Source organism: Pristiophorus japonicus, chromosome 2, assembly GCF_044704955.1.
Source record: "Pristiophorus japonicus isolate sPriJap1 chromosome 2, sPriJap1.hap1, whole genome shotgun sequence".
Lineage (NCBI taxonomy): Eukaryota > Metazoa > Chordata > Chondrichthyes > Pristiophoridae > Pristiophorus > Pristiophorus japonicus.
In genome coordinates this window covers 57,687,485-57,714,080 of record NC_091978.1, presented here as the reverse complement: position 1 = coordinate 57,714,080, position 26,596 = coordinate 57,687,485, and the positions used below count along the sequence as shown (strand labels likewise).

General features: G+C 43.9%; 1 protein-coding gene across 5 annotated transcripts in view; it reads right to left on the bottom strand.

Annotated features, from left to right (window-relative positions):
- Positions 1-15,397: 15,397 nt before the first annotated feature.
- Positions 15,398-26,596, bottom strand: part of ska1 (spindle and kinetochore associated complex subunit 1) — a 61,298-nt gene continuing 50,099 nt past the window's right edge. For all 5 annotated transcript variants that reach the window (XM_070861991.1, XM_070861978.1, XM_070861972.1 and 2 more), the window contains exon 7: positions 15,398-16,304. In XM_070861991.1, coding sequence (XP_070718092.1) covers positions 16,156-16,304 — 149 coding nt within the window. In that variant the 3' untranslated portion in view covers positions 15,398-16,155. The remainder of the gene's footprint in view (positions 16,305-26,596) is intronic.

Here is a 26,596-nt window from a genome sequence, read left to right as displayed (position 1 = left end):
CGAAATTAAAGATTAAAGAGTGGGACAGTTGATGAGCAGTGGCAGACATTTAAGGAGATAGTTCATAACTCACAACAAAAATATATCCCAATCAGAAGGAAATACTGTAAGAGAAAGGATAACCATCCGTGGCTAACTAAGGAAATAAGGGATGGTATCAAATTGAAAGCAAAGGCATACAATGTGGCCAAGACTACTGGGACGCAAGAGGACTGGGAAATTTTTAAAAGCCAGCAGAAAGTGACTAAAAAAATGATTGAGAGGGTAGATAGATTATGAAAGTAAACTAGCACAAAATATAAAAACAAATAGTAAGAGTTTCTACAGGTACATAAAAAGGAAAAGAGTGGCTAAAGTAAATGTTGGTCCCCTGGAGGATGAGACTGGGGAATTAATAACGGAGAACAGGGAAATGGCAGAGACGTTGAACAAATATTTTGTATCGGTGTTCACGGTAGAAGACACTAAAAACATCCCAATATTGGATAATCAAGGGGCTATAGGTAGGGAGGAAGTTAAGGCAATCACCATCACTAATGAAGTAGTACTAGGTAAAATAAGGCGAATAAGTCCCCTGGACCTGATGGCTTATATCCTAGGGTCTTAAGAGAAGTGGCTGCAGAGATACTGGATTGTTGTAATTTACCAAAATTCCCTAGATTCTGGGGTGGTCCCAGCAGATTGGAAAGCCACAAATGTAACGCCCCCATTTAAAAAAGGAGGCAGACAAAAAGCAGGAAACTATAGACCAGTTAGCCTAACATCTGTCGTTGGGAAAATGCTGGAGCCCATTATTAAGGAAGCAGTAGTGGGACATTTGGAAAAGCATAATTCAATCAAGCAGAGTCAGCATGGTTTTATGAAAGGGTAATCATGTTTGACCAATTTGCTGGAGTTCTTTGAGGATGTAACGAGCAGGGTGGATAAGGGGGAACCAGTGGATGTGGAGTATTTGGATTTCTAGAAGGCATTCGATAAGAGGTTACTGCGCAAGATAAAAGCTCACAGGATTGGGGGTAATATATTTGTATGGATAAAGGATTGGTTAACTTACAGTTAACAGAGAGTTGGGATAAATGGGTCATTTTCCGGTTGGCAAACAGTGACTAGTGGGGTGCCGTAGAGATTGGTGCTAGGGGTCCTCAACTATTTACAATCTATAATAACTTGGATGAAGGGACCAAGTGTAATGTAGCCAAGTTTGCTGATGATACAAAGATGGGTGAGAAGGACACAAAAAAATCTGCAAAGGGATATAGACAGGCTAAGTGAGTGGGCAAAAATTTGGCAGATGGGAGTATAATGTGGGAAAATATAAGGTTATCCACTTTGGCAGAAATAATATAAAAGCAAATTAGAATTTAAATGGAGAAAAATTGCAAAGTGCTGCAGTACAGAGGGACCTGGGGTGCCTTTTGCATGAAACACAAAATGTTAGTATGCAGGTACAGCAAGTAATCAGGAAGGCAAATGGAATGTTGGCCTTTATTGGAAGGAGGATAGAGTATAAAAGCAGAGAAGTCCTGCTACAACTGTACAACATCATCATAGGCGGTCCCTCGAACGAGGATGACTTGCTTCCACATGAGTTCACAGATGTTTCAATGAAGGACCCGATGTTCCAGCCCTGAACTCCATTGAGGGGTGGAAGATGCCTGTGCGTGGATTTTTTTAACGTGTGGTGACCGTTGCACACCAGCTACCACACGGGCTTGACAAAGCTAGGCTTTTATCCAATGGCAAGGGTTAACTAGGACGACTGGAGACCTGCTCTGCTGCACGGACCTAGTGCGCACACATATCGCATTGTGGGCAGACCCGTGCTGCCCCTGGGCGCTCGGCTCTTCTGGGCCCCGTACCCTCATTCATTGCATCTGTCGCCGCTCCTCTGCCACAAGCATTCACCACACCTCTGCCACGATCCCTCACCGCTCCTCCGCCACAAAAACACTTGCCGCACCTCTGCCACGATCTCCCGCCGCACCAAACATTCGCCTAACCTCCATCACGATCACCAATCAAATATCAGTGACGATCCCTCCTCACTCATCTGCCCCAATCACTCGTCGCAAGTCCGCCACGACCTTCCCGCTCCCAGTCGCCCACCTCAAAGCCGTCGCACATTTGTGTCGGCTCGCGCTGAAGCTGCAGTGGCATGCTCCAGCTCTTTTTGTAGCCCCGACCTGCGGCGATGTTCTCTCACAGGTCGGGGTGGCCCACAATGTCCCAGGGCCCGGTGCTCCAGCTCACTGTCCAGGGTATTGGTGAGGCCACATCTAGAGTACTGCGTACAGTTTTGGTCTTCGTATTTAAGGAAGGATATACTTGTATTGGAGGCTGTTCAGAGAAGGTTCACTAGGTTGATTCCGGAGATGAGGAAGTTGACTTATGAAGGTAGGTTGAATAGGTTGGGCCTATACACATTGGAGTTCAGAAGAATGAGGGGTGATCTTATTGAAACTTATAAGGTAATGAGGGGGCTCAATAAGGTGGATGCAGAGAGGATATTTCCACTTTTAGGGGAATCTAAAACTAGGGGACATATTCTTAGAATAAGGGGTTGCTCATTTAAAACAGATGAGAAATTTCTTCTTAGAGGGTTCTAAATCTATGGAATTCTCTGCCCCAGAGAGCTGTGGAGAATACACTTCAGGTAGAGATAGACAGATTTTTGAGTGATAAGGGAGTAAATGGTTATGGGGAGCAGGCAGGGAAGTGGAGCTGAGTCCATGATCAGATCAGCCATGATCTTATTGAACGGCAGAGCAGGCTCGAGGGGCCAAATGGCCTACTCCTGCTTACGTTTTCTTACGTTCTTAAAATGTGTCTTTTTCCGAGAACAGCACACCTGAAAATGCATGGGTCAGCACTATGGAGGCTGCCACAGCCAATATAGGCGGTAAAAATACATCTCAGCTTTAATGAAAATTGAAATGTGGTGTGTAAATCTACGTGTCCCAGCACGAACAAATGTAGTGATGGATTAACTATAGCAGTATTCTATTTAGCTCACATTTCCACAACACGCTCAGAGTGTAGTGTATGCAGAGGTAAGCAATCAGTGACTTCCTTTATCTTCATGCAAGGGTTGAGAGAGCAAATCATATTTTGTAATTCACCAAAATTATTCATGAAATCAACAGCTCGAAACAATTTTTAAAGGGAAACATTACATTTTAGGGTATTTTGACGAAACCATAAGATACCTTCACATTTTCTTCAATCAGACTTATTTAAGGAGGGATATACATGCCTTGGAGGCAGTTCAGAAGGTTCATTCAGTTGATTCCTGAGAAGAAGGGGTTGATTTAAGAAGAAAGGTTGAGCAGGTTGGGCCTGTACTCATTGGGCGTTATTTTATTGAGACATATAAGATAATGAGGGGGCTCGACAAGGTAGATGCAGAGAGGATATTTCCACTCATAGGGGAAACTAAAGCATTTTTTTGGCGTACTTGAAGAGTTACACCCGATTTTTGGGGGCCCAAGTACGCCAAAAAAAGTGTTGCAAGTTTCCCCGTTGGATCTCTTCATTTTGACGTGGCCTAACCCAACCTTTAGTTTTGGGGGTGGAGCCTTGATCTGTGCCAAAAAGATAGGGAGGGCTGCCATGGTAACCAGGGACACAATGTGAGCTGAGGCTGTAAAGTGAAGCACACAGCCAGCTCTCAACACATATTAAAAGAATTGAAAAACACATCGCACCAACTTACCTCCAACCCCACCCGAAGGCTGTCCGGTCTCTCTCTCTCTTTCTTCCTGCTCGCCTCCCCCCGGATGAGAAAGGACTGTGTGTGTGTGAACCGGGGACCGAGAATGTGCATGTGAACCTGGGACCGGACAGCCTTCGGGTGGGGTTCGAGGTAAGTTGCTGCTATGTGTTTTTCAATTTTGTGTGTGTCCGGGCATCTGCTGCGCCGATTTCCTTGACTCGAGGGAAGGTTTTTCAGGACAGGCCACATACGCTGGTTTAATCAGAACTGGAATAACTCCCAGCTGGCCAAACTTCCCTAAATGGCCAGAAGTGGCATTGGTGGCTGGTGACGCCCCTTTTGGCTGAAAAAAAAACTGACTTTAAAAAATTCGTAACTGAGTTACGCTGGTGCAAATTGATTGGGGAAACTGGGGATTTTAAAGTTAGGCCAGAAATAGCAGCCTGCTCCAAGAAAAAAGCGCAAAAACTGGGGAAAATTAAGCCCATAGTCTTAGAATAAGGAGCCGCCCATTTAAAACTGAGATGAGGAATAATTTCTTCTCTCAGAGGGTTGTAAATCTGTGGAACTCTCTGACTGAAAGAGCTGTGGAGGCTGGGTCATTGAATATATTTAAGGTGGAGATGGACAGATTTTTGAGCAATAAGAGAGTAAAGGGTTATGGGGAGCGGGCAGGGAAGCGGAACTAAGCCCAGGATAAAATCAGCCATGATCTTATTGAAGACGGAGCAGGCTCAAGGGGTTAAATGGCCTACTCCTATTTCTTATGTTATGTTCAGAGCACTCACAGCCAAGTGTGTCGGCTCGTGTGTGAAAGCTCCTCTGGAACCTGACCTCAAGGTGAGCCAGCACCTTCAGAAGAGAAAAGTTGAAAGAAAAAGAGAGTTAGATAGAGAGCGATAGATAGAGAGCGATAGAGAGAGATAGAGAGAGCGAAGACAGCGAGAGAGAGAGAGCAAGATAGAGATAGAGATATTTTAAAGCCTTCTGTGTAATTTCCTGGTAAAGGCGAGACCATTATTGTATTGCAATATATGAGGTACCTTCCAAACAGTGAGTTTTATTTCAGGTCTTTACATTATTACACTTAATCTAGGATAGAGACATATAAAAGGACTGCAGCTCTCAGAATGCATTGTAATATTGCAGACATGCTGCTTTGCAGCTGAAGAGCAGGATTAGTGAAAGAGCATTTTCTGATGTGAGGTATGCATACATGATTTTTTGTGTTGCATGATAAATGCAAAATATCTGATTAGGTTAAGTGCTTCACTACCATAGTTCTCTTCCCAGAAAGAAGAGGCCATAATGGAACTGAGTGCTAAGCTGGCATAGCTGTTGCCAAGAGGGATAATACAATTATGTGTTCTCATTTAAATCAGCTTGGAAAAGTAGAACTGATTATGTTATTTATGCATTTCACCTCCTCCCTTGTCTCAAAAGAAAATGCCCACTATGTGCACACACCAAGCAATATTTACATAGAGAAATAAAGAAATAGTATTTTAACTGTTTTTCTGCACTAACTTTGTCATTTGAGACCAGCATAAATTAAATAATACTGTAGCTTTCATCCAACATACAATAAACAAAAGTTGGATCACAGATACTGTATATAGTGCTGCTGACACTGTTACAATAATGAAAATGCCTCCTACACTGATGGCTCAGTAAGTATGGGCTCAGTTTTCCCCAGTATTTGTGTCGTTTTTTATGGAGCAGGCTGCTTTTTCTGGCGTAACTTAAAAATCCCCAGTTTCCTCAATCAATTTGCACCAGCGTAACTCAGTTAGTAACAAATTTTTTAAGTCCGTTTTTTTTTCAGCCAAAGAGGGCGCAACCAGCCACCTACGCCATTTCTGGCCATTTAGGGAAGTTTGACCAGCTGAGAGTTACTCCAGTTCTGATTAGACCAGCATATGTGGCCTGTCCTGAAAAACCTTTCCTAGAGTTAAGGAAATCGGCGCAGGTAAGGAAAGTGGCACAGCAGATGCCCGGACACAGTGAAAAAATGGAAAAACACATAGCAGCAACTTATCTCCAACCCCGCCCCAAGGCTGTCCGGTCCCAGGTTCACATGCACAGTCTGATCCCATTCTCGGTCCCCGGTTCACACACACATTCTCATAAGAACATAAACATAAGAATTAGGAACAGGAGTAGGCCATCTAGCCCCTCGAGCCTGCTCCGCCATTCAACAAGATCATGGCTGATCTGGCCATGGACTCAGCTCCACTTACCCGCCCGCTCCCCATAACCCTTAATTCCCTTATTGGTTAAAAATCTATCTATCTGTGACTTGAATACATTCAATGAGCTAGCCTCAACTGCTTCCTTGGGCAGAGAATTCCAGATTCACAACCCTCTGGGAGAAGAAATTCCTTCTCAACTCGGTTTTAAATTGGCTCCCCCGTATTTTGAGGCTGTGCCCCCTAGTTCTAGTCTCCCCGACCAGTGGAAACAACCTCTCTGCCTCTATCTTGTCTATCCCTTTCATTATTTTAAATGTTTCTATAAGATCACCCCTCATTCTTCTGAACTCCAACGAGTAAAGACCCAGTCTACTCAATCTATCATCATAAGGTAACCCCCTCATCTCCAGAATCAACCTAGTGAATCATCTCTGTACCGCCTCCAAAGCCAGTATATCCTTCCTTAAGTAAGGCGACCAAAACTGCACGCAGTACTCCAGGTGCGGCCTCACCAATACCCTATACAGTTGCAGAAGGACCTCCCTGCTTTTGTACTCCATCGCTCTCGCAATGAAGGCCAACATTCCATTCGCCTTCCTGATTACCTGCTGTACCTGCAAACTAACTTTTTGGGATTCATGCACAAGGACCCCCAGGTCCCTCTGCACCGCAGAATGTTGTAATTTCTCCCCATTCAAATAGTATTCCCTTTTTTTGTTTTTTTTCCCCAAGGTGGATGACCTCACACTTTCCGACATTGTATTCCATCTGCCAAACCTTAGCCCATTCGATTAACCTATCTAAATCACTTTGCAGCCTCTCTGTCCTCTACACAACCCGCTTTCCCACTAATCTTTGTGTCATCTGCAAATTTTGTTACACTACACTCTGTCCCCTCTTCCAGGTCATCTATGTATATTGTAAACAGTTGTGGTCCCAGCACCGATCCCTGTGGCACACCACTAACCACCGATTTCCAACTCGAAAAGGACCCATTTATCCCGACTCTCTGCTTTCTGTTGGCCAGCCAATTCTCTATCCATGCTAATACATTTCCACTGACCCCGCGTACCTTTATCTTCTGCAGTAACCTTTTGTGCGGCACCTTTTGAAAATCTAAATACACATCCATCGGTACACCTCTATCCACCATGCTCGTTATATCCTCAAAGAATTCCAGTAAATTAGTTAAACATGATTTCCCCTTCATGAATCCATGTTGCGTCTGCTTGATTGCACTTTTCCTATCTATTTCTTCCTTAATGATAGTTTCAAGCATTTTCCCCACTACAGATGTTAAACTAACCGGCCTATAGTTACCTGCCTTTTGTCTGCCGCCTTTTTTAAACAGAGGCATTACATTAGCTGCTTTCCAATCCGCTGGTACCTCCCCAGAGTCCAGAGAATTTTGGTAGATTATAACGAATGCATCTGCTATAACTTCCGCCATCTCTTTTAATACCCTGGGGTGCATTTCATCAGGACCAGGGGACTTGTCTACCTTGAGTCCCATTAGCCTGTCCAGCACTACCCCCCTAGTGATAGTGATTGTCTCCAGGTCCTCCCTTCCCACATTCCTGTGACCAGTAATTTCTGGCATGGTTTCTGTGTCTTCCACTGTGAAGACCGAAGCAAAATAATTGTTTAAGGTCTCAGCCATTTCCACATTTCCCATTATTAAATCCCCCTTCTCATCTTCTAAGGGACCAACATTTACTTTAGTCACTCTTTTCCATTTTATATATCTGTAAAAGCTTTTACTATCCGTTTTTATGTTTTGCGCAAGTTTACCTTCGTAATCTATCTTTCCTTTCTTTATTGCTTTCTTAGTCATTCTTTGCTGTCGTTTAAAATGTTCCCAATCTTCTATTTTCCCACTAACCTTGGCCACCTTATACGCATTGGTTTTTAATTTGATACTCTCCTTAATTTCCCTGGTTATCCACGGCTGGTTATCCCTTCACTTACCGCCCTTCTTTTTCACTGGAATATATTTTTGTTGAGCACTATGAAAGAGCACCTTAGAAGTCCTCCACTGTTCCTCAATTATGCCACCGTTTAGTCTATGTTTCCAGTCTACTTTAGCCAACTCTGCCCTCATCCCACTGTAGTCCCCTTTGTTTAAGCATAGTATGCTCGTTTGAGACACTACTTCCTTACCCTCAATCTGTATTACAAATTCAACCATACTGTGATCACTCATTCCGAGAGGATCTTTTACTAGGAGATCGTTTATTATTCCTGTCTCATTGCACAGGACCAGATCTAAGATAGCTTGCTCCCTTGTAGATTTTGTAACATACTGTTCTAAGAAACAATCCCGGATGCATTCTATGAATTCCTCCTCAAGGCTACCCCGTGCGATTTGATTTGACCAGTCGATATGTAGGTTAAAATCTCCCATGATTACTGCCGTTCCTTTTTCACATGCCTCCATTATTCCCTTGATTATTGCGCGCCCCACCGTGAAGTTATTATTTGGGGGCCTATAAACTACGTCCACCAGTGACTTTTTCCCGTTACTATCTCTAATCTCCACCCACAATGATTCAACATTTTGTTCATTGGAGTCAATATCGTCTCTCACAACTGCCCTAATATCATCCTTTATTAACAGAGCTACCCCACCTCCTTTCCCTTCTTGTCTATCTTTCCGAATCATCAGATACCCCTGTATGTTTAATTCCCAGTCTTGGCCACCCTGCAACCGCGTTTCTGTAATGGCCACCAAATCATACCCATTTGTAATGATTTGTGCCGTCAACTCATTTACTTTATTTCGAATGCTGCGTGCGTTTAGGTAGAGTGTTTTAATACTAGTTTTTAATCCATGATTTTTTAGTTTTGACCCCTCCTGCAGCCCCTTTACATTCAGTGGCCCTTTTTGTTTTTTGCCTTGGGTTTCTCTGCCCTCCACTTTTACTCATCATCTTTGTCTTTTGCCTTTGTCTCCTTTTTGTTTCCCTCTGTCTCCCTGCATTGGTTCCCATCCCCCTGCCATATTAGTTTAACTCCTCCCCAACAGCACTAGCAAACACTCCCCCTAGGACATTGGTTCCGGTCCTGCCTAGGTGCAGACCGTCCGGTTTGTACTGGTCCCACCTCACCCAGAACCGGTTCCAATGCCCCAGGAATTTGAATCCCTCCCTGCTGCACCACTGCTCAAGCCACGTATTCATCTGAGCTATCCTGCGATTCCTACTCTGACTAGCACGTGGCACTGGTAGCAATCCTGAGATTACTACTTTTGAGGTCCTATGTTTTAATTTAGCTCCTAGCTCCTTAAATTCATCTCGTAGGACCTCATCCCTTTTTTTACCTATATCGTTGGTACCAATGTGCACCACGACAACTGGCTGTTCACTCTCCCTTTTCAGAATTTCCTGCACCCGCTCCGAGACATCCTTGACCCTTGCACCAGGGAGGCAACATACCATCCTGGAGTCTCGGTTGCGGTCGCAGAAACGCCTATCTATTCCCCTTACAATCGAATCCCCTATCACTATCGCTCTCCCACTCTTTTTCCTGCCCTCCTGTGCAGCAGAGCCAGCCACGGTGCCATGAACTTGGCTGCTGCTGCCCTCCCCTGATGAGTCATTCCCCTCAACAGTACTCAAAACGGTGTATCTGTTTTGCAGGGGGATGACCGCAGGGGACCCCTGCACTACCTTCCTTGCACTGCTCTTCCTGCTGGTCTTCCATTCCCTAGCTGGCTGTGGACCCTTCACCTGCGGTATGACCAACTCACTAAACGTGCTATTCACGTCATTCTCAGCATCGTGGATGCTCCAGAGTGAATCCACCCTCAGCTCCAACTCCGCAACGCGGTCTGTCAGGAGCTGGAGGCGGATACACTTCCCGCACACGTAGTCGTCAGGGATACTAGAGGCGTCCCTGAGTTCCCACATGGTACAGGAGGAGCATAACACGTGACCGAGCTCTCCTGCCATGACTTAACCCTTAGATAGGCAACAACAATGCTAAAGTTTACTCACTGTTATAGAAGAGAAAAAAGAAAAACTAATCACCAATCACTTACCCCCTTGGCTGTGACGTCACCTTTCTGATTCTTTCTACTACTTTTTTGCCTTCTCCCTGAAGCTGCACCGGCTCGCTTCAGCAACGCACCTCCACACGTTGCTCCCGACTGCCGCTGCATTGGGCCTTTTGTAGGCCTCACGCCTCTCCACGCAGCTCCTCGACGCTGCTCCCGACTCAGCGACGCACTTCCTCACGCTGCTCCCGACTGCCGCCGCGTTGGGCCTTTTGTAGGCCTCTCGCCGACCCCGGAACTCACGCCTCTCCATGCACCTCCTCGATGCTGCTCCCGACTCAGTGACGCACCTCCACACACTCTTGGTCCCCAATTCTCACACACAGTCCGGTTCCATTCTCGGTCCCCAGTTCACACACACAATCCGGAGAGAGAGAGAGAGAGAGAGAGAGAGAGGGGAGAGAGAAGAGGGATAGAGAGAGAGAGAAGACAACCGGGGTGACTGGACAGCCTTTGGGCGGGGTTGGAGGTAAGTTGGTGCTATATATTTTTCAATTTTTTTAATGTGTTGGGAGCTGGCTGTGTGCTTCACTTTGCAGCCTCAGCTCGCATTGTGACCCTGGTTACCATGGCAGCCCGATCTTTTGCCGCACATCAAGGCTCCACCCCCAAAACTAAAGGTCGGATTAAGCCATACCAAAATGAAGAGATCCAACGGGGAAACTTACAACACTTTTTTTGCGCGTACTTGGGGCCCCCAAAAATCGGGTGTAACTCTCAAGTACGCCAAAAAAATGCTTTGGCGAAAAGTGAGCCCCAGTGTGGTACTTTTATACCAGGAAGGGCCCAGGTTCAATTCCTGGTCTATACTGAATTATGGGATCTTAAATAAGGTAGTTGTAAGGGGACACTGGCTTTGCCTTCAGTGTCCTGTGCTAGGGAAGGTGAGGGTGGGGGGTACAGTTACTGCTCGATTGCTATCCAGTAATCCCCATTGAAAGTACATGTGAAGAATTATGTTAGGGTATGGACAGCATCAGGCTTCGTGCCCCCACCCACCCTTTGAACAGATGGCCAACACTCACTACGTAGATGCATCAAGAGCAGACAATCAAATAGGCAAGGTTTCAAAGCTGTAATTACTGTCGCCCAGCATGAATCACTACTCCTTAAATTAAACTATAGGATAATTAAGCATAAGAGCGTTTAATGTAGTCTCCTGAAATTCCTCTTTCCACGATTTTAGCAACGTTGTTAATCCAGATTAGTGTTTCTACTAAAATAGCAGAAAGATGAACTTCAGAAGAACAAATCATAAGAAGATAAGAAACAGGAGCAGGAGTCGGCCATTTGGCCCCTCGAGCCTGCTCCGCCATTCAATAAGATCATGGCTGATCTGATCATGGACTCAACTCCACTTCCCTGCCCCCTCCCCATAACCCTTACTCCCTTATCGCTCAAAAATCTATCTCTGCCTTAAATACAATGATCCACCCTCCACAAATCACTGGGGCAGAGGATTCCCTATATTTACAATCATCCGAGAAGAAATTTCTCCTCATCTCAATTTTAAATGGGAAACCCCTTATTCTAAGACTATGTGCCCTAGTTTTAGTTTCCTCCACGAGTGGAAATATCCTCTCTGCATCCACCTTATCGAGCCCCCCTCATTATCTTATGTTTCAATAAAATCACCTCTCATTCTTCTGAACTCCAGTGAGTATAGGCCCAATGTAATCAACCTATCTTCATACATCAACCTAGTGAACCCTCTCTGAACAGCCTCCAATGCAAGTATATCCTTCCTTAAATACGGAGACCAAAACTGTACGCAGTACTCTGTGTGGCCTCACCAATATCCTGTACAGTTGTAGCAGGACTTCTCTGCTTTTATACTCTATCCCCCTTGCAATAAAGGCCAACATTCCATTTGCCTTCCTGATTACTTGCTGTACCTGCATATTAACATTTTGTGTTTCATGGATCCCTAGGTCTCTCTGTACTGCAACACTTTGCAACTTTTCTCCATTTAAATTATAATTTGCTTTTCTATTATTTCTGCCAAAGTGGATAACCTCACACTTACCCACATTATACTCCAGCTCCCAAATTTTTGCCCACTCACTTAGCCTGTCTATATCCCTTTCCAGATTTTTTCTGTACTCCTCACAATGTGCTTTCCCACCCATTTTTGTATCATCAGCAAACAAGGCTACATTACACTTGGTCCATTCATCCAAGTCATTAATATAGATTGTAAATAGTTGAGGACCCCCAGCACCGATCCCTGCGGCACCCCACTAGTCAGTTTGCCAACCGGAAAATGACCCATTTATCCCAACTCTCTGTTTTCTGTTAGTTAGCCAATCCTCTATCCATGATAATATATTATCCCCAACCCAGTGAACTTTTATCGTGTGCAGTAACCCTTTATGTAGCACCTTATCGAATGCCTTCTGAAAATCCAAATACAGCACATCCACTGGTTCCCCCTTATCCACCCTCCTCGTTACATCCTCAAAGAACTGCAGCAAATTTGTCAAACATGATCTTCCTTGCATAAAACCATGCTGACTCTGCTTGATTGAATCATGCTTTTCCAAATGTCCCGCTACTGCTTCCTTAATAATGGACTCCAGCATTTTCCCAATGACCGATGGTAGGCTAACTGGTCTATAATTTCCGGTTTTTGGTCTGCCTCTTTTTAAAAAAAAAAAAAAAAATAGGGGCGTTACATTTGCGTTTTCCAATCCACTAGGACCGCTTCAGAATCCAGGGAATTTTGGCAGATTACAGCCAATGCACCCACTTTCTCTGCAGCCACTTCTCCGAAGACCCTAGGATGTAAGCCATTAGGATCAGGGGACTTGTCCACCTTAAGTGCCATTATCTTACCTAGTACTACTTCATTAGTGAATCAAGCATTCATATATAATTGCGCCAGTGTGATTTCAAGGCACTGCCTTAAAATGAAGAGGGGGCAAAATAATACAAGGCACTTATATTAAACAATACACACTGCAATCTTATTTATCTTTTTTTCTTTTATAGTGGATTACCCAAGTGCAGAGCTTAAAGGACAGTTGACAGGAAGGATCACATACAGTAACAGCCCATCTGTTTATCCACCCATTAAATTAATGGAAGGAAAAATCAGCAGGGTCTCTTATGGGCATACAATTCTCCCTCCCCCATTTTTATCTTCCTGCAGCTCCTCAGCGATCCAGTACACCCAAGGGCAGTAACAGGAACATTTTCCCATTAATTAAGTTAAATTATGGCATATGGTTACAGATCACTATCTGAATACTGAAGTGAAAACTCCAGGTGAGCACAGGCTTAGTGAGTACTTAGTCTCAGCTTTATTGGGTTTGACTTGCTTGCATCTCAATCTTTTGCATGGCCAGGACCTTGAGGTATGTCAGCTGTGAGCCAGTCTCTCTACATGTCCAAATCCTAGCTTTTGGTCACCCTCCTAATCTCTCCTTCGTGGCCTAAAGGTAGTATAGAAATGCAGAATGAGATTAGGGAATGAATAATAGGAAACAGGGAAATGGCCGAGACTTTGAACAAATATTTTGTATCGGTCTTCACGGTAGAAGACACTAAAAGCATCCAATAATAGATAATCAAGGGGCTATCTTAAAACAATCACTAACACTAGAGAAAAAGTACTATGCAAACGAGTGGGACTAAAAATGGACAATTCCCATGGTCCTGATGCCCTGCATCATAAGTCTTAAAAGAATTGGCTGCAGAGATAGTGGATGCATTGGTTGTAATCTACCAAAGTTCTCGAGATGCTGGAGAGATCCTAGCGGATTGGAAAACCACAAATGTAATGCCACTATTCAAGAAAGGAGGGAGACAGAAAGCAGGACAAGTCAGCCTAACATCTGTCATTGGAAAAATGCTGGAGTCCATTATTAAGGAAGTAGTAGCTAGACATTTAGAAAATCATAATCAAGCAGAGTCAGCATGGTTTTATTAAAGGGAAATCATGTTTGACCAAATTTGCTCGAGTTCTTTGAGGTTGTAACAATCAGGGTGGATAAAGGGGAACCAGTAGATGTAGTATATTTGGATTTCCAGAAGACATTCGATAAGGTGCCACATAAAAGGTTACTGCACAAGCTAAGAGCTCACGGGGTTGGGGTTAATATATTAGCACGGATAAAAGATTGGCTAACTAACAGAAAACAGAGTCGGAATAAAAGGATCATTTTCAGGTTGGTAAGCTGTAACTAGCGGGGTGCCACAGGGATCAGTGCTGGGGTCCCAACTATTTACAATCTATATTAATGACTTGGATGAAGGGACCAAGTGTAATGTAGCCAAATTTGCTGATGGTACAAAGATAGGTGGGAAAGCAAATTGTGAAGAGGACACAAAGAATCTACAAAGAGATATAGGTAGGTGAAGTGATTGGGCAAAAATTTGGCAGATGGACGATAATGTGGGAAAATGTAAGGTTATCCATTTTGGTAGGAAGAATAAAAAAGTTAATTATTATTGAAATGGAGGGATATACTTGCATTGGAGGCAGTTCAGATGCTGCAGTATTGGCAAATGGAGTGTTGGCCTTCATTGCAAGGGGGATGGAGTAGGGAAGTCCAGCTACAACTGCACAGGGCGTTGGTGCGACCCCACCTGGAGTTTTGGTCTCATTTAAGGAGGGATATACTTGTATTGGAGGCAGTTCAGAGAAGGTTCACTCAGTTGATTCCTGAGATGAGGGGATTGACTTATGAAGAAAGGTTGAGCAGGTTGTGCCTTTACTCATTGGAGTTTAGATGAATGAGAGGTGATCTTATTGAAACATATAAGTTTCTGAGGGGGCTGGACAGGGTATATGTAGAGAGGATGTTTCCCCTTATGGGGGAATCTAGAACTAGGGGGCATAGTTTCAGAATAAGGGGTTACACAATTAAAACAGAGATGAGGAGGAATTTCTTCTCTACCCCGGAGAGCTGTGTCATTGAATATATTTAAGATAGAAACAGACATATTTTTGAACCATAGGGGAGTCAAGGGTTATGGGTAGCGGGCAGGAAAGTATTGTTAAGGCCAAGATCAGATCAACCATGATGTTATTGAATGGCGGTGCAGGCTTGAGGGGCCAAATGGCCTATTCCTGCTCCTATGTCCAAGCTAATAGATCAGCACACTGCACTGTAGCACTGTACTCAGATTTTTAAAATCTGCAATTCCTGCAGAAGGTATGACATGGTTATTTTCAAAGATTATTAGATAGGCAAAAAAAATACACGAAGACTAGAGGGAGAGTATTAATCAGAGCAATGTCAGAGCCAGGAAAGCAATTGATGAAATTTTTCTGTTCCTGCTAGAATAATTAATATGTTATGTACAGATGCAAAATTTAATCAGACAGTACAGCACATAAACTCTTTTGAGAGCCACACAATTGGAAAATTCAGGTCAGTTACTGTAGATTTTAGAAAAAACTCAAATTACATTCAAAAGCACACTCAACAAAAGTAGACAAAAGAATCTTTTAGTTAATTCAGTAGTCTTCCATTGATTGGCCAGCATACTGCTTGCAGACCCCATCAAAACACAGAGGGCGAAACATCTATTAACTTTCTAATGTGCTGATAACTCAGGTAGCCATTTTGAATTCTGTGATATGCATTTAAAGTTAAATCTATACACAACAGGATTATTAGCAGAAATTTGATTAGCCATTTTGAATTCTGTGATATGCATTTAAAGTTAAATCTATACACAACAGGATTATTAGCAGAAATTTTATTCGCACTTCAGATGCACATTTGCCTTTTGTATCCCCTGTATTCACCTACTCCCACAAGGAGGTTCAAGGCTTACATCATTTGCGGATTGCATCAAGTGGACTCCGAGCACCTGTTTCATGCTCGGTCTTTAATAGAATTTAAAGCAATGGTGCCGAGATAACATGATGGGAGTATCAGATTTCAGGTTAGATACATGGGTGATGCCTGGGAGCAGCCTATAATAAAAAATTTAGTAGGACATCAGGATATCACGAGGGAATTAAAAAATGTTTTTATAATGTTATATGATTCCTCACAAGGTAGCACTGGTAGGGTACTGGGCATAGGCAGGATACCATCGCTCCCCAGAGGAAGCCTACCTTTCAGTGAGAAAGGAGAAAATATTAAAGCAAATATTTTCTTTGCGTAAAATGACTGGCATACTATTCCTTTAGACTTTAGGATACATGCAGCCCAGGAGCACTGATGTAATATATAATCCCCTTAAAGTAGCATATAACGCACGAGGTGACTCCCACGGACTTCCCGCAATCGGTGGCAATGTCGCAGAATACTGAAGATTCCCTGAAGCTTCTTGTCGACTTTGAGACGAGTAAAGTCCTTTATGTCAGCTTCCACAAAGAAATATTGACCTGCAAAGGACAAAACAAAAATAGAATAAAAATGGTAAGCAACATTTTCAAACAACCCCTTTGGGTCAGTGAGAGAAACATAGAAACAAAGAAAATACGTGCAGGAGTAGGCCATTTGGCCCTTCGAGCCTGCACCACCATTCAATAGGATCATGGCTGATCATTCACCTCAGTACCCCTTTCCTGCTTTCTCTCCATACCCCTTGATCCCTTTAGCCGTAAGGGCCATATCTAACTCCCTCTTGAATATATCCAATGAACTGGCATCAACAACTCTCTGTGGCAGGGAATTCCACAGGTTAACAACTCTGAGTGAAGAAGTTTCTCCTCATCTCAGTCCTAAATGGCTTACCCCTTATCCTTAGATTGTGACCCCTGGTTCTGGACTTCCCCAACATCGGGAACATTCTTCCTGCATCTAACCTGTCCAGTCCCATCAGGATTTTATATGTTTCTATGAGATCCCCTCTGAAATAGATAAAGCAGGAAATCATAGCAGCATTTAAAGAGATAGCTTAAAGGTAGGGAACAGATTTTGCCAGAACAGAAGAGGGAACAGATGACATGACTTCATAGAAATTTACGGCACAGAAGGATTTATGGCTCATCGTGTGCGTCAGCCGAAGAGCTATCCAGGCTAATCCCACGTTCCAGCTTTTGGTCCGTAGCCTTGTAGATTACAGCACTTCAAGTGTATATCCAAGTACTTTTTAAAATGTGATTAAGGTTTTTGCCTCTGCCACCCTTTCAGGCAGTGAGTTCCAGACCTCCACCACCCTCTGGGTGAAAAACACTCAACTCCCCTCTCGTTCTTCTACCAATTAATTTAAATGTATGCCTCCTGGTTATTGACCGCTCTGTTGGGGAAATAGGTCGTTCGTATCCACTATCTAGGCCCCTCATAATTTTATACAACGTGGCTCCAGAATGATCAGGGCTGGGAACTCAACATCCAGGGGTATTCAACATTCAGGAAGGATAGAATAAAAGGAAAAGGAGGTGGGGTAGCATTACTGGTTAAAGAGGAGATTAATGCAATAGTTAGGAAAGACATTAGCTTGGATGATGTGGAATCTATATGGGTGGAGCTGCAGAACACTAAAGGGCAAAAATCGTTAGTGGGAGTTGTGTACAGACCTCCAAACAGTAGTAGTGATGTTGGGGAGGGCATCAAACAGGAAATTAGGAGTGCATGCAATAAAGGTGCAGCAGTTATAATGGGTGACTTTAATATGCACATAGATTGGGCTAGCCAAACTGGAAGCAATACGGTGGAGGAGGATTTCCTGGAATGCATAAGGGATGGTTTTCTAGACCAATATGTCGAGGAACCAACTAGGGGGGAGGCCATCTTAGACTGGGTGTTGTGTAATGAGAGAGGATTAATTAGCAATCTCATTGTGCGAGGCCCCTTGGGGAAGAGTGACCATAATATGGTGGAATTCTGCATTAGGATGGAGAATGAAACAGTTAATTCAGAGACCATGGTCCAGAACTTAAAGAAGGGTAACTTTGAAGGTATGAGGCATGAATTGGCTAAGATAGATTGGCTAATGATACTTAAGGGGTTGACTGTGGATGGGCAATGGCAGACATTTAGAGAACGCATGGATGAATTACAACAATTGTACATTCCTGTCTGGCGTAAAAATAAAAAAGGGAAGGTGGCTCAACCGTGGCTATCTAGGGAAATCAGGGATAGTATTAAAGCCAAGGAAGTGGCATACAAATTGGCCAGAAATAACAGCGAACCTGAGGACTGGGAGAAATTTAGAACTCAGCAGAGGAGGACAAAGGGTTTGATTAGGGCAGGGAAAATGGAGTACGAGAAGAAGCTTGCAGGGAACATTAAGGCGGATTGCAAAAGTTTCTATAGGTATGTAAAGAGAAAGAGGTTAGTAAAAACAAACGTAGGTCCCCTGCAGTCAGAATCAGGGGAAGTCATAACGGGGAACAAAGAAATGGCAGACCAATTGAACAAGTACTTTGGTTCAGTATTCACTAAGGAGGACACAAACAACCTTCCGGATATAAAAGTGGTCAGAGGGTCTATTAAAGAGGAGGAACTGAGGGAAATCTTTATTAGTCGGGAAATTGTGTTGGGGAAATTGATGGGATTGAAGGCCGATAAATCCCCAGGGCCTGATGGACTGCATCCCAGAGTACTTAAGGAGGTGGCCTTGGAAATAGCGGATGCATTGACAGTCATTTTCCAACATTCCATTGACTCTGGATCAGTTCCTATCGAGTGGAGGGTAGCCAATGTAACCCCACTTTTTAAAAAAGGAGGGAGAGAGAAAACAGGGAATTATAGACCGGTCAGCCTGACCTCAGTAGTGGGTAAAATGATGGAATCAATTATTAAGGATGTCATAGCAGCGCATTTGGAAAATGGTGACATGATAGGTCCAAGTCAGCATGGATTTGTAAAAGGGAGATCATGCTTGACAAATCTTCTGGAATTTTTTGAGGATGTTTCCAATAAAGTGGACAAAGGAGTACCAGTTGATGTGGTATATTTGGACTTTCAGAAGGCTTTCGACAAGGTCCCACACAGGAGATTAATGTGCAAAGTTAAAGCACATGGGATTGGGGGTAGTGTGCTGACGTGGATTGAGAACTGGTTGTCAGACAGGAAGCAAAGAGTAGGAGTAAATGGGTACTTTTCGGAATGGCAGGCAGTGACTAGTGGGGTACCGCAGGGTTCTGTGCTGGGGCCCCAGCTGTTTACATTATACATTAATGATTTAGACGAAGGGATTAAATGTAGTATCTCCAAATTTGCGGATGACACTAAGTTGGGTGGCAGTGTGAGCTGCGAGGAGGATGCTATGAGGCTACAGAGTGACTTGGATAGGTTAGGTGAGTGGGCAAATGCGTGGCAGATGAAGTATAATGTGGATAAATGTGAGGTTATCCACTTTGGTGGTAAAAACAGAGAGACAGACTATTATCTGAATGGTGACAGATTAGGAAAAGGGAAGGTGCAACGAGACCTGGGTGTCATGGTACATCAGTCATTGAAGGTTGGCATGCAGGTACAGCAGGCGGTTAAGAAAGCAAATGGCATGTTGGCCTTCATAGCGAGGGGATTTGAGTACAGGGGCAGGGAGGTGTTGCTACAGTTGTACAGGGCCTTGGTGAGGCCACACCTGGAGTATTGTGTACAGTTTTGGTCTCCTAACTTGAGGAAGGACATACTTGCTGTTGAGGGAGTGCAGCGAAGATTCACCAGACTGATTCCCGGGATGGTGGGACTGACCTATCAAGAAAGACTGAATCAACTGGGCTTGTATTCACTGGAGTTCAGAAGAGTGAGAGGGGACCTCATAGAAACGTTTAAAATTCTGACGGGTTTGGACAGGTTGGATGCAGGAAGAATGTTCCCAATGTTGGGGAAGTCCAGAACCAGGGGTCACAGTCTAAGGATAAGGGGTAAGCCATTTAGGACCGAGATAAGGAGAAACTTCTTCACCCAGAGAGTGGTGAACCTGTGGAATTCTCTACCACAGGAAGTAGTTGAGGCCAATTCACTAAATATATTCAAAAGGGAGTTAGATGAAGTCCTTAGTACTCGGGGGATCAAGGGGTATGGCGTGAAAGCAGGAAGTGGGTACTGAAGTTTCATGTTCAGCCATGAACTCGTTGAATGGCGGTGCAGGCTAGAAGGGCTGAATGGCCTGCTCCTGCACCTATTTTCTATGTTTCTATGTTTCTATGTTTCAATCAAGTCTCTCCTCCGCCCCCACTGTTCCAAAAAATACAATCCCAACCTATCCAAGCTTTCCTCATAGCTAAAATTCTCCAGTCCTGGCAACATCCTCATTAATCTCATCTGTATCCTTTCTGGTGCAATCACATCTTTCCTGCAATGTGGTGACCAGAACTGTACACAGTCCTCTAGCTGTGGCCTAACTAGTGATTTATCATCATTATCATCATAGGCAGTCCCTCGGAATCAAGGAAGACTTGGTTCCATTCTTAATATGAGTTCTTCGGTGGCTTTACAGTCCAATACAAGAACTACAGTCCAATACAAGAACCACAGTCACTGTCACAGGTGGGACAAACAGTCATTGAGGGAAGGGGTGGGTGGCACTGGTTTGCCGCATGCACTTTCCGCTGCCTGCATTTGATTTCTGCATGCTCTCGGCGACGAGACTCGAGGAGCTCAGCGCCCTCCTGGATGCACTTCCTCCACTTAGGGCGGTCTTTGGCCAGGGTCTCCCAGGTGTCAGTGGGGATTTCGCACTTTATCAGGGAGGCTTTGAGGGTGTCCTTGTAACGTTTCCGCTGCCCACTTTTGGCTCGTTTGCCGTGAAGGATTTCATAAGAACATAAGAATTAGGAACAGAGTAGGCCATCTAGCCCCTCGAGCCTGCTCCGCCATTCAACAAGATCATGGCTGATCTGGCCGTGGACTCAGTTCCACTTACCCGCCCGCTCCCCGTAACCCTTAATTTCCTTATTGGTTAAAAATCTATCTATCCGTGACTTGAATACATTCAATGAGCTAGCCTCAACTGCTTCCTTGGGCAGAGAATTTCCCAGATTCACAACCCTCTGGGAGAAGAAATTCCTTCTCAACTCGGTTTTAAATCGGCTCCCCCGTATTTTGAGGCTGTGCCCCCTAGTTCTAGTCTCCCCGACCAGTGGAAACAACCTCTCCGCCTCTATCTTGTCTATCCCTTTCATTATTTTAAATGTTTCTATAAGATCACCCCTCATCCTTCTGAACTCCAACGAGTAAAGACCCAGTCTACTCAATCTATCATCATAAGGTAACCCCCTCATCTCCGGAATCAGCCTCATGAATCATCTCTGTACCCCCTCCAAAGCTAGTATATCCTTCCTTAAGTAAGGTGACCAAAACTGCACGCAGTACTCCAGGTGCGGCCTCACCAATACCCTATACAGTTGCAGCAGGACCTCCCTGCTTTTGTACTCCATCCCTCTCGCAATGAAGGCCAACATTCCATTCGCCTTCCTGATTACCTGCTGCACCTGCAAACTAACTTTTTGGGATTCATGCACAAGGACCCCCCAGGTCCCTCTGCACCGCAGCATGTTGTAATTTCTCCCCATTCAAATAATATTCCCTTTTACTGTTTTTTTTCCCCCAAGGTGGATGACCTCACACTTTCCGACATTGTATTCCATCTGCCAAACCTTAGCCCATTCGCTTAACCTATCTAAATCTCTTTGCAGCCTCTCTGTGTCCTCTACACAACCCGCTTTCCCACTAATCTTTGTGTCATCTGCAAATTTTGTTGCACTACACTCTGTTCCCTCTTCCAGGTCATCTATGTATATTGTAAACAGTTGTGGTCCCAGCACCGGTCCCTGTGGCACACCACTAACCACAGATTTCCAACCCGAAAAGGACCCATTTATCCCGACTCTCTGCATTCTGTTAGCCAGCCAATTCTCGATCCATGCTAATACATTTCCTCTGACTCCGCGAACCTTTATCTTCTGCAGTAACCTTTTGTGTGGCACCTTATCGAATGCCTTTTGGAAATCTAAATATACCACATCCATCGGTACAGCTCTATCCACCATACTCGTTATATCCTCAAAGAATTCCAGTAAATTAGTTAAACAAGATTTCCCATTCATGAATCCATGTTGCGTCTGCTTGATTGCACTATTCCCATCTAGATGTCCCGCTATTTCTTCCTTAATGATAGTTTCATGCATTTTCCCTACTACAGATGTTAAACTAACCGGCCTATAGTTACTTGCCTTTTGTCTGCCCCCTTTTTTAAACAGAGGCGTTACATTAGCTGCTTTCCAAACCGCTGGTACCTCCCCAGAGTCCAGAGAATTTTGGTAGATTGTAACAAATGCATCTGCTGTAACTTCCGCCATCTCTTTTAATACCCTGGGATGCATTTCATCAGGACCAGGGGACTTGTCTACCTTGAGTCCCATTAGCCTGTCCAGCACTACCCCCCTAGTGATAGTGATTGTCTCAAGGTCCTCTCTTCCCACATTCCTGTGACCAGTAATTTTTGGCATGGTTTTTGTGTCTTCCACTGTGAAGACCGAAGCAAAATAATTATCTAAGGTCTCAGCCATTTCCACATTTTCCATTATTAAATCCCCCTTCTAAGGTCTCAGCCATTTCCACATTTTCCATTATTAAATCCCCCTTCTCATCTTCTAAGGGAACAACATTTACTTTAGTCACTCTTTTCCGTTTTATATATCTGTAAAAGCTTTTACTATCTGTTTTTATGTTTTGTGCAAGTTTACCCTCGTAATCTATCTTTCCTTTCTTTACTGCATTTCTTAGTCATTCTTTGCTGTGGTTTAAAATTTTCCCAATCTTCTATTTTCCCACTAACCTTGGCCACCTTATACGCATTGGTTTTTAATTTGATACTCTCCTTTATTTCCTTGGTTATCCACGGCTGGTTATCCCTTCTCTTACCGCCTTCTTTTTCACTGGAATATATTTTTGTTGAGCACTATGAAAGAGCTCCTTAAAAGTCCTCCACTGTTCCTCAATTGTGCCACCGTTTAGTCTGTGTTTCCAGTCTACTTTAGCCAACTCTGCCCTCATCCCACTGTAGTCCCCTTTGTTCAAGCATAGTACGCTCGTTTGAGGCACTACTTCCTCACCCTCAATCTGTATTACAAATTCAACCATACTGTGATCACTCATTCCGAGAGGATCTTTTACTAGGAGATCGTTTATTATTCCTGTCTCATTACACAGGACCAGATCTAAGATAGCTTGCTCCCTTGTAGGTTCTGTAACATACTGTTCTAAGAAACAATCCCGTATGCATTCTATGAATTCCTCCTCCAGGCTACCCCATGCGATTTGATTTGACCAATCGATATGTAGGTTAAAAATCCCGATGATTACTGCCGTTCCTTTTTCACATGCCTCCATTATTCCCTTGATTATTGCGCGCCCCACCGTGAAGTTATTATTTGGAGGCCTATAAACTACGCCCACCAGTGACTTTTTCCCGTTACTATCTCTAATCTACACCCACAATGATTCAACATTTTGAGCCCATTAGAGCCAATATCGTCTCTCACAACTGCCCTGATATCATCCTTTATTAACAGAGCTACCCCACCTCCTTTCCCTTCTTGTCTATCTTTCTGAATCGTCAGATACCCCTGTATGTTTAATTCCCAGTCTTGGCCACCTTGCAACCACGTTTCTGTAATGGCCACCAAATCATACCCGTTTGCAATGATTTGTGCCGTCAACTCATTTACTTTATTTCGAATGCTGCGTGCATTAAGGTAGAGTGTTTTAATACTAGTTTTTAAACCATGATTTTTAGTTTTAACCCCTCCTGTGGCCCTTTTTGTTTTTTGCCTTGGGTTTCTCTGCCCTCCACTTTTACTAATTTCCTTTCTGTCTTTTGCTTTTGTCTCCTTTTTGTTTCCCTCTGTCTCCCTGCATTGGTTCCCATCCCCCTGCCATATTAGTTTAACTCCTCCCCAACAGCACTAGCAAACACTCCCCCTAATAGAGCGCTTGCTTTGGGAGTCTCGTGTCTCTCCCTGCTCTTAATTCTTTGCCTCGGCTAATAAAGGAAAGTATTCCATTTGCCTTCTAAACCACCTTATATACCTGTCCTGCTATTTTCAGGGATTTGTGGACATTCACTCCAAGGTCCCTCTGTTCCTCGACACTGCTCAGTATCCTACCATTTATTCTGCATTCCCTTGTTAGCTCTCCCCAAATGCATTACCTCATACTTCTTCGGATTGAATTCCATTTGCCACTGTTCTGCCCACCTGACCAGTCCATGAATATCTTCCTGCAGCCAACAGCTTTTTTCTTCATTATCAGCCACCTAGCCAATTTTTGTATCATCTGCAAACTTCTTAATCATGCCCCCTACATTGAAGTCTAAATCGTTGATGTACACCACAAAAGGCAAGGGACCTAGTACTGTGCCCGCGGACCACCACCGGAACCAGCCTTCCAGTCATAAAAACGTCAGTCAACCATTACCCTTTGCTTCCTGCCACTGAGCAAATTTTGGATCCAACGTGCCACTTTCCCATGGGCTTTTACTTTTCTGACCAGTCTGCCATACGAGACCTTGTCAAAAACCTTTTAAAATCCACGTAGAGTACATCAAACAACTACCCCTTCAACCCTCCTTGTTACCGCCGCAAAAAAAATTAAATCAAGTTAGCCAGTCACAACCTGATTTGCTTTTGTACAGTCAGTTTAAAAGTCAAGCTCAGAAGAAGCCTTAATAGACTTCAACTTAACTTTAGGCAATTTCAGTTTAAAACAAAAGTCAAACTGTTTTGACCAGCTTGGCTCAATTGATAACTTTCATGTTTGAGTGTTCAAGTCTCATCCAGGACTTTAGCAAACAATGATGTATTTAAGATGAGGCTAGACAAGCAAATAAGGGAGAAGAGAATAGAGGGTTATTGCTTATAGATTTAAATGAGGAAAGACAGGAGGAGGCTCGAGTGGAGCATAAACGTCGGCCTGGACTGGTTGGGCTGAATGGCCTGTTTTCTGTGTCGTATATCCAATGTAATAATCAAGGGTGATATTTCAGTGCCGTTACGAGAGAGCTGCATTGTTGAATGAGACATGAATGCCCATCTGAACCGCTGAAAAGATTGACAGGATATCAGTTTAAAGGCTCAATGATAGCACTTCAGTTTGCAGAATTCTCATAATGCAATCTTTGCATCAATACAAGTTGAATGATAGAAGGGGGTGTCTCCTCATCCTTTGAGGATTTGAGAGCTTCTTTGCTTTTTGCAAAAGGCTGTGAAACAAATTACTTTGAAGAAATTGGCCAAGAACAATTAAAAAAAGGTAGCAGGTCATCATCATCATAGGCAGTCCCTCGGAATCGAGGAAGACTTGCTTCCACTCTAAAAATGAGTCCTTGGGTGGCTGAACAGTGATAGAAAGGCCTTTTTTTAAAAAGTTAGGTTCGGAGTCAGAGCCATCAAGGACTGCACAAGGCCACTGAGGGATTCTGCAGGGCAGATTTGGGTGGAGTACCAAGATACAGCTGGGGTTTCAAATGGCGACTCTGATGCAATCTTCACAAGATGCATAGATGTGGATGCAGATTATAGTCCTTATTAAGAGTTAGGGCTCTTGAAGCCGATCGAGCTACTGGTCTCATGGTATTCACTTCACGGTGCTAAAAGAAATTAGGGCTGTATTACACAAGTCAATGGCTCAATCTTGGATTGTTTCCATGGACTAAAGAGAGGCTCGTGTGGTGATCATTTTCCAAGAGTCTATCGACTCTGGATCAGTTCCTATGGACTGGAGGGTAGCTAATGTAAAACCACTTTTTAAAAAAGGAGGGAGAGAGAAAACGGGGAATTATAGACCGGTTAGCCTGACACCAGTAGTGGGGAAAATGTTGGAATCAATTTATTAAAGATGAAATAACAGCGCATTTGGAAAGCAGTGACTGGATCGGTCCAAGTCAACATGGATTTATGAAAGGGAAATCATGCTTGACAAATCTTCTGGAATTTTTTGAGGATGTAACTAGTAGAGTGGACAAGGGAGAACCAGTGGATGTGCTGTATTTGGACTTTCAAAAGGCTTTTGACAAAGTCCCACACAAGAGATTGGTGTGTAAAATTAAAGCACATGGTATTAGGGGCAATGTATTGACATGGATAGAGAACTGGTTGGCAGACAGGAAGCAGATAGTCGGGATAAACGGGTCCTTTTCAGAATGGCAGGCAGTGGGGTGCCGCAGGGCTCAGTGCTGGGACTCCAGCTATTTACAATATACATTAATGATTTAGATGAAGGAATGGAGTGTAATATCTCTAAGTTTGCAGATGACACGAAACTGGGTGGCGGTGTGAGCCGTCAGGACGACGCTAAGAGGCTGCAGGGTGACTTGGACAGGCTAAGTGAGTGGGCAAATGCATGGCAGATGCAGTGTAATGTGGATAAATGTGAGGTTATCCACTTTGGGGGCAAAAACACGAAAGCAGAATATTATCTGAATGGCGGCAGATTAGGAAAAGGGGAGGTGCAACGAGACCTGGGCGTTATGGTACATCAGTCATTGAAAGTTGGCATGCAGGTACAGCAGGTGGTGAAGGCAGCAAATTGTATGTTGGCCTTCATAGCTAGGGGTTTTGAGTATAGGAGGAGGGAGGTCTTACTGCAGTTGTACAGGGCCTTGGTGAGGCCGCACCTGGAAAATTGTGTTCAGTTTTGGTCTCCAAATCTGAGGAAGGACGTTCTTGCTATTGAGGTTGTGCAGCGAAGGTTCACCAGACTGATTCCCAGGATGGCTGGA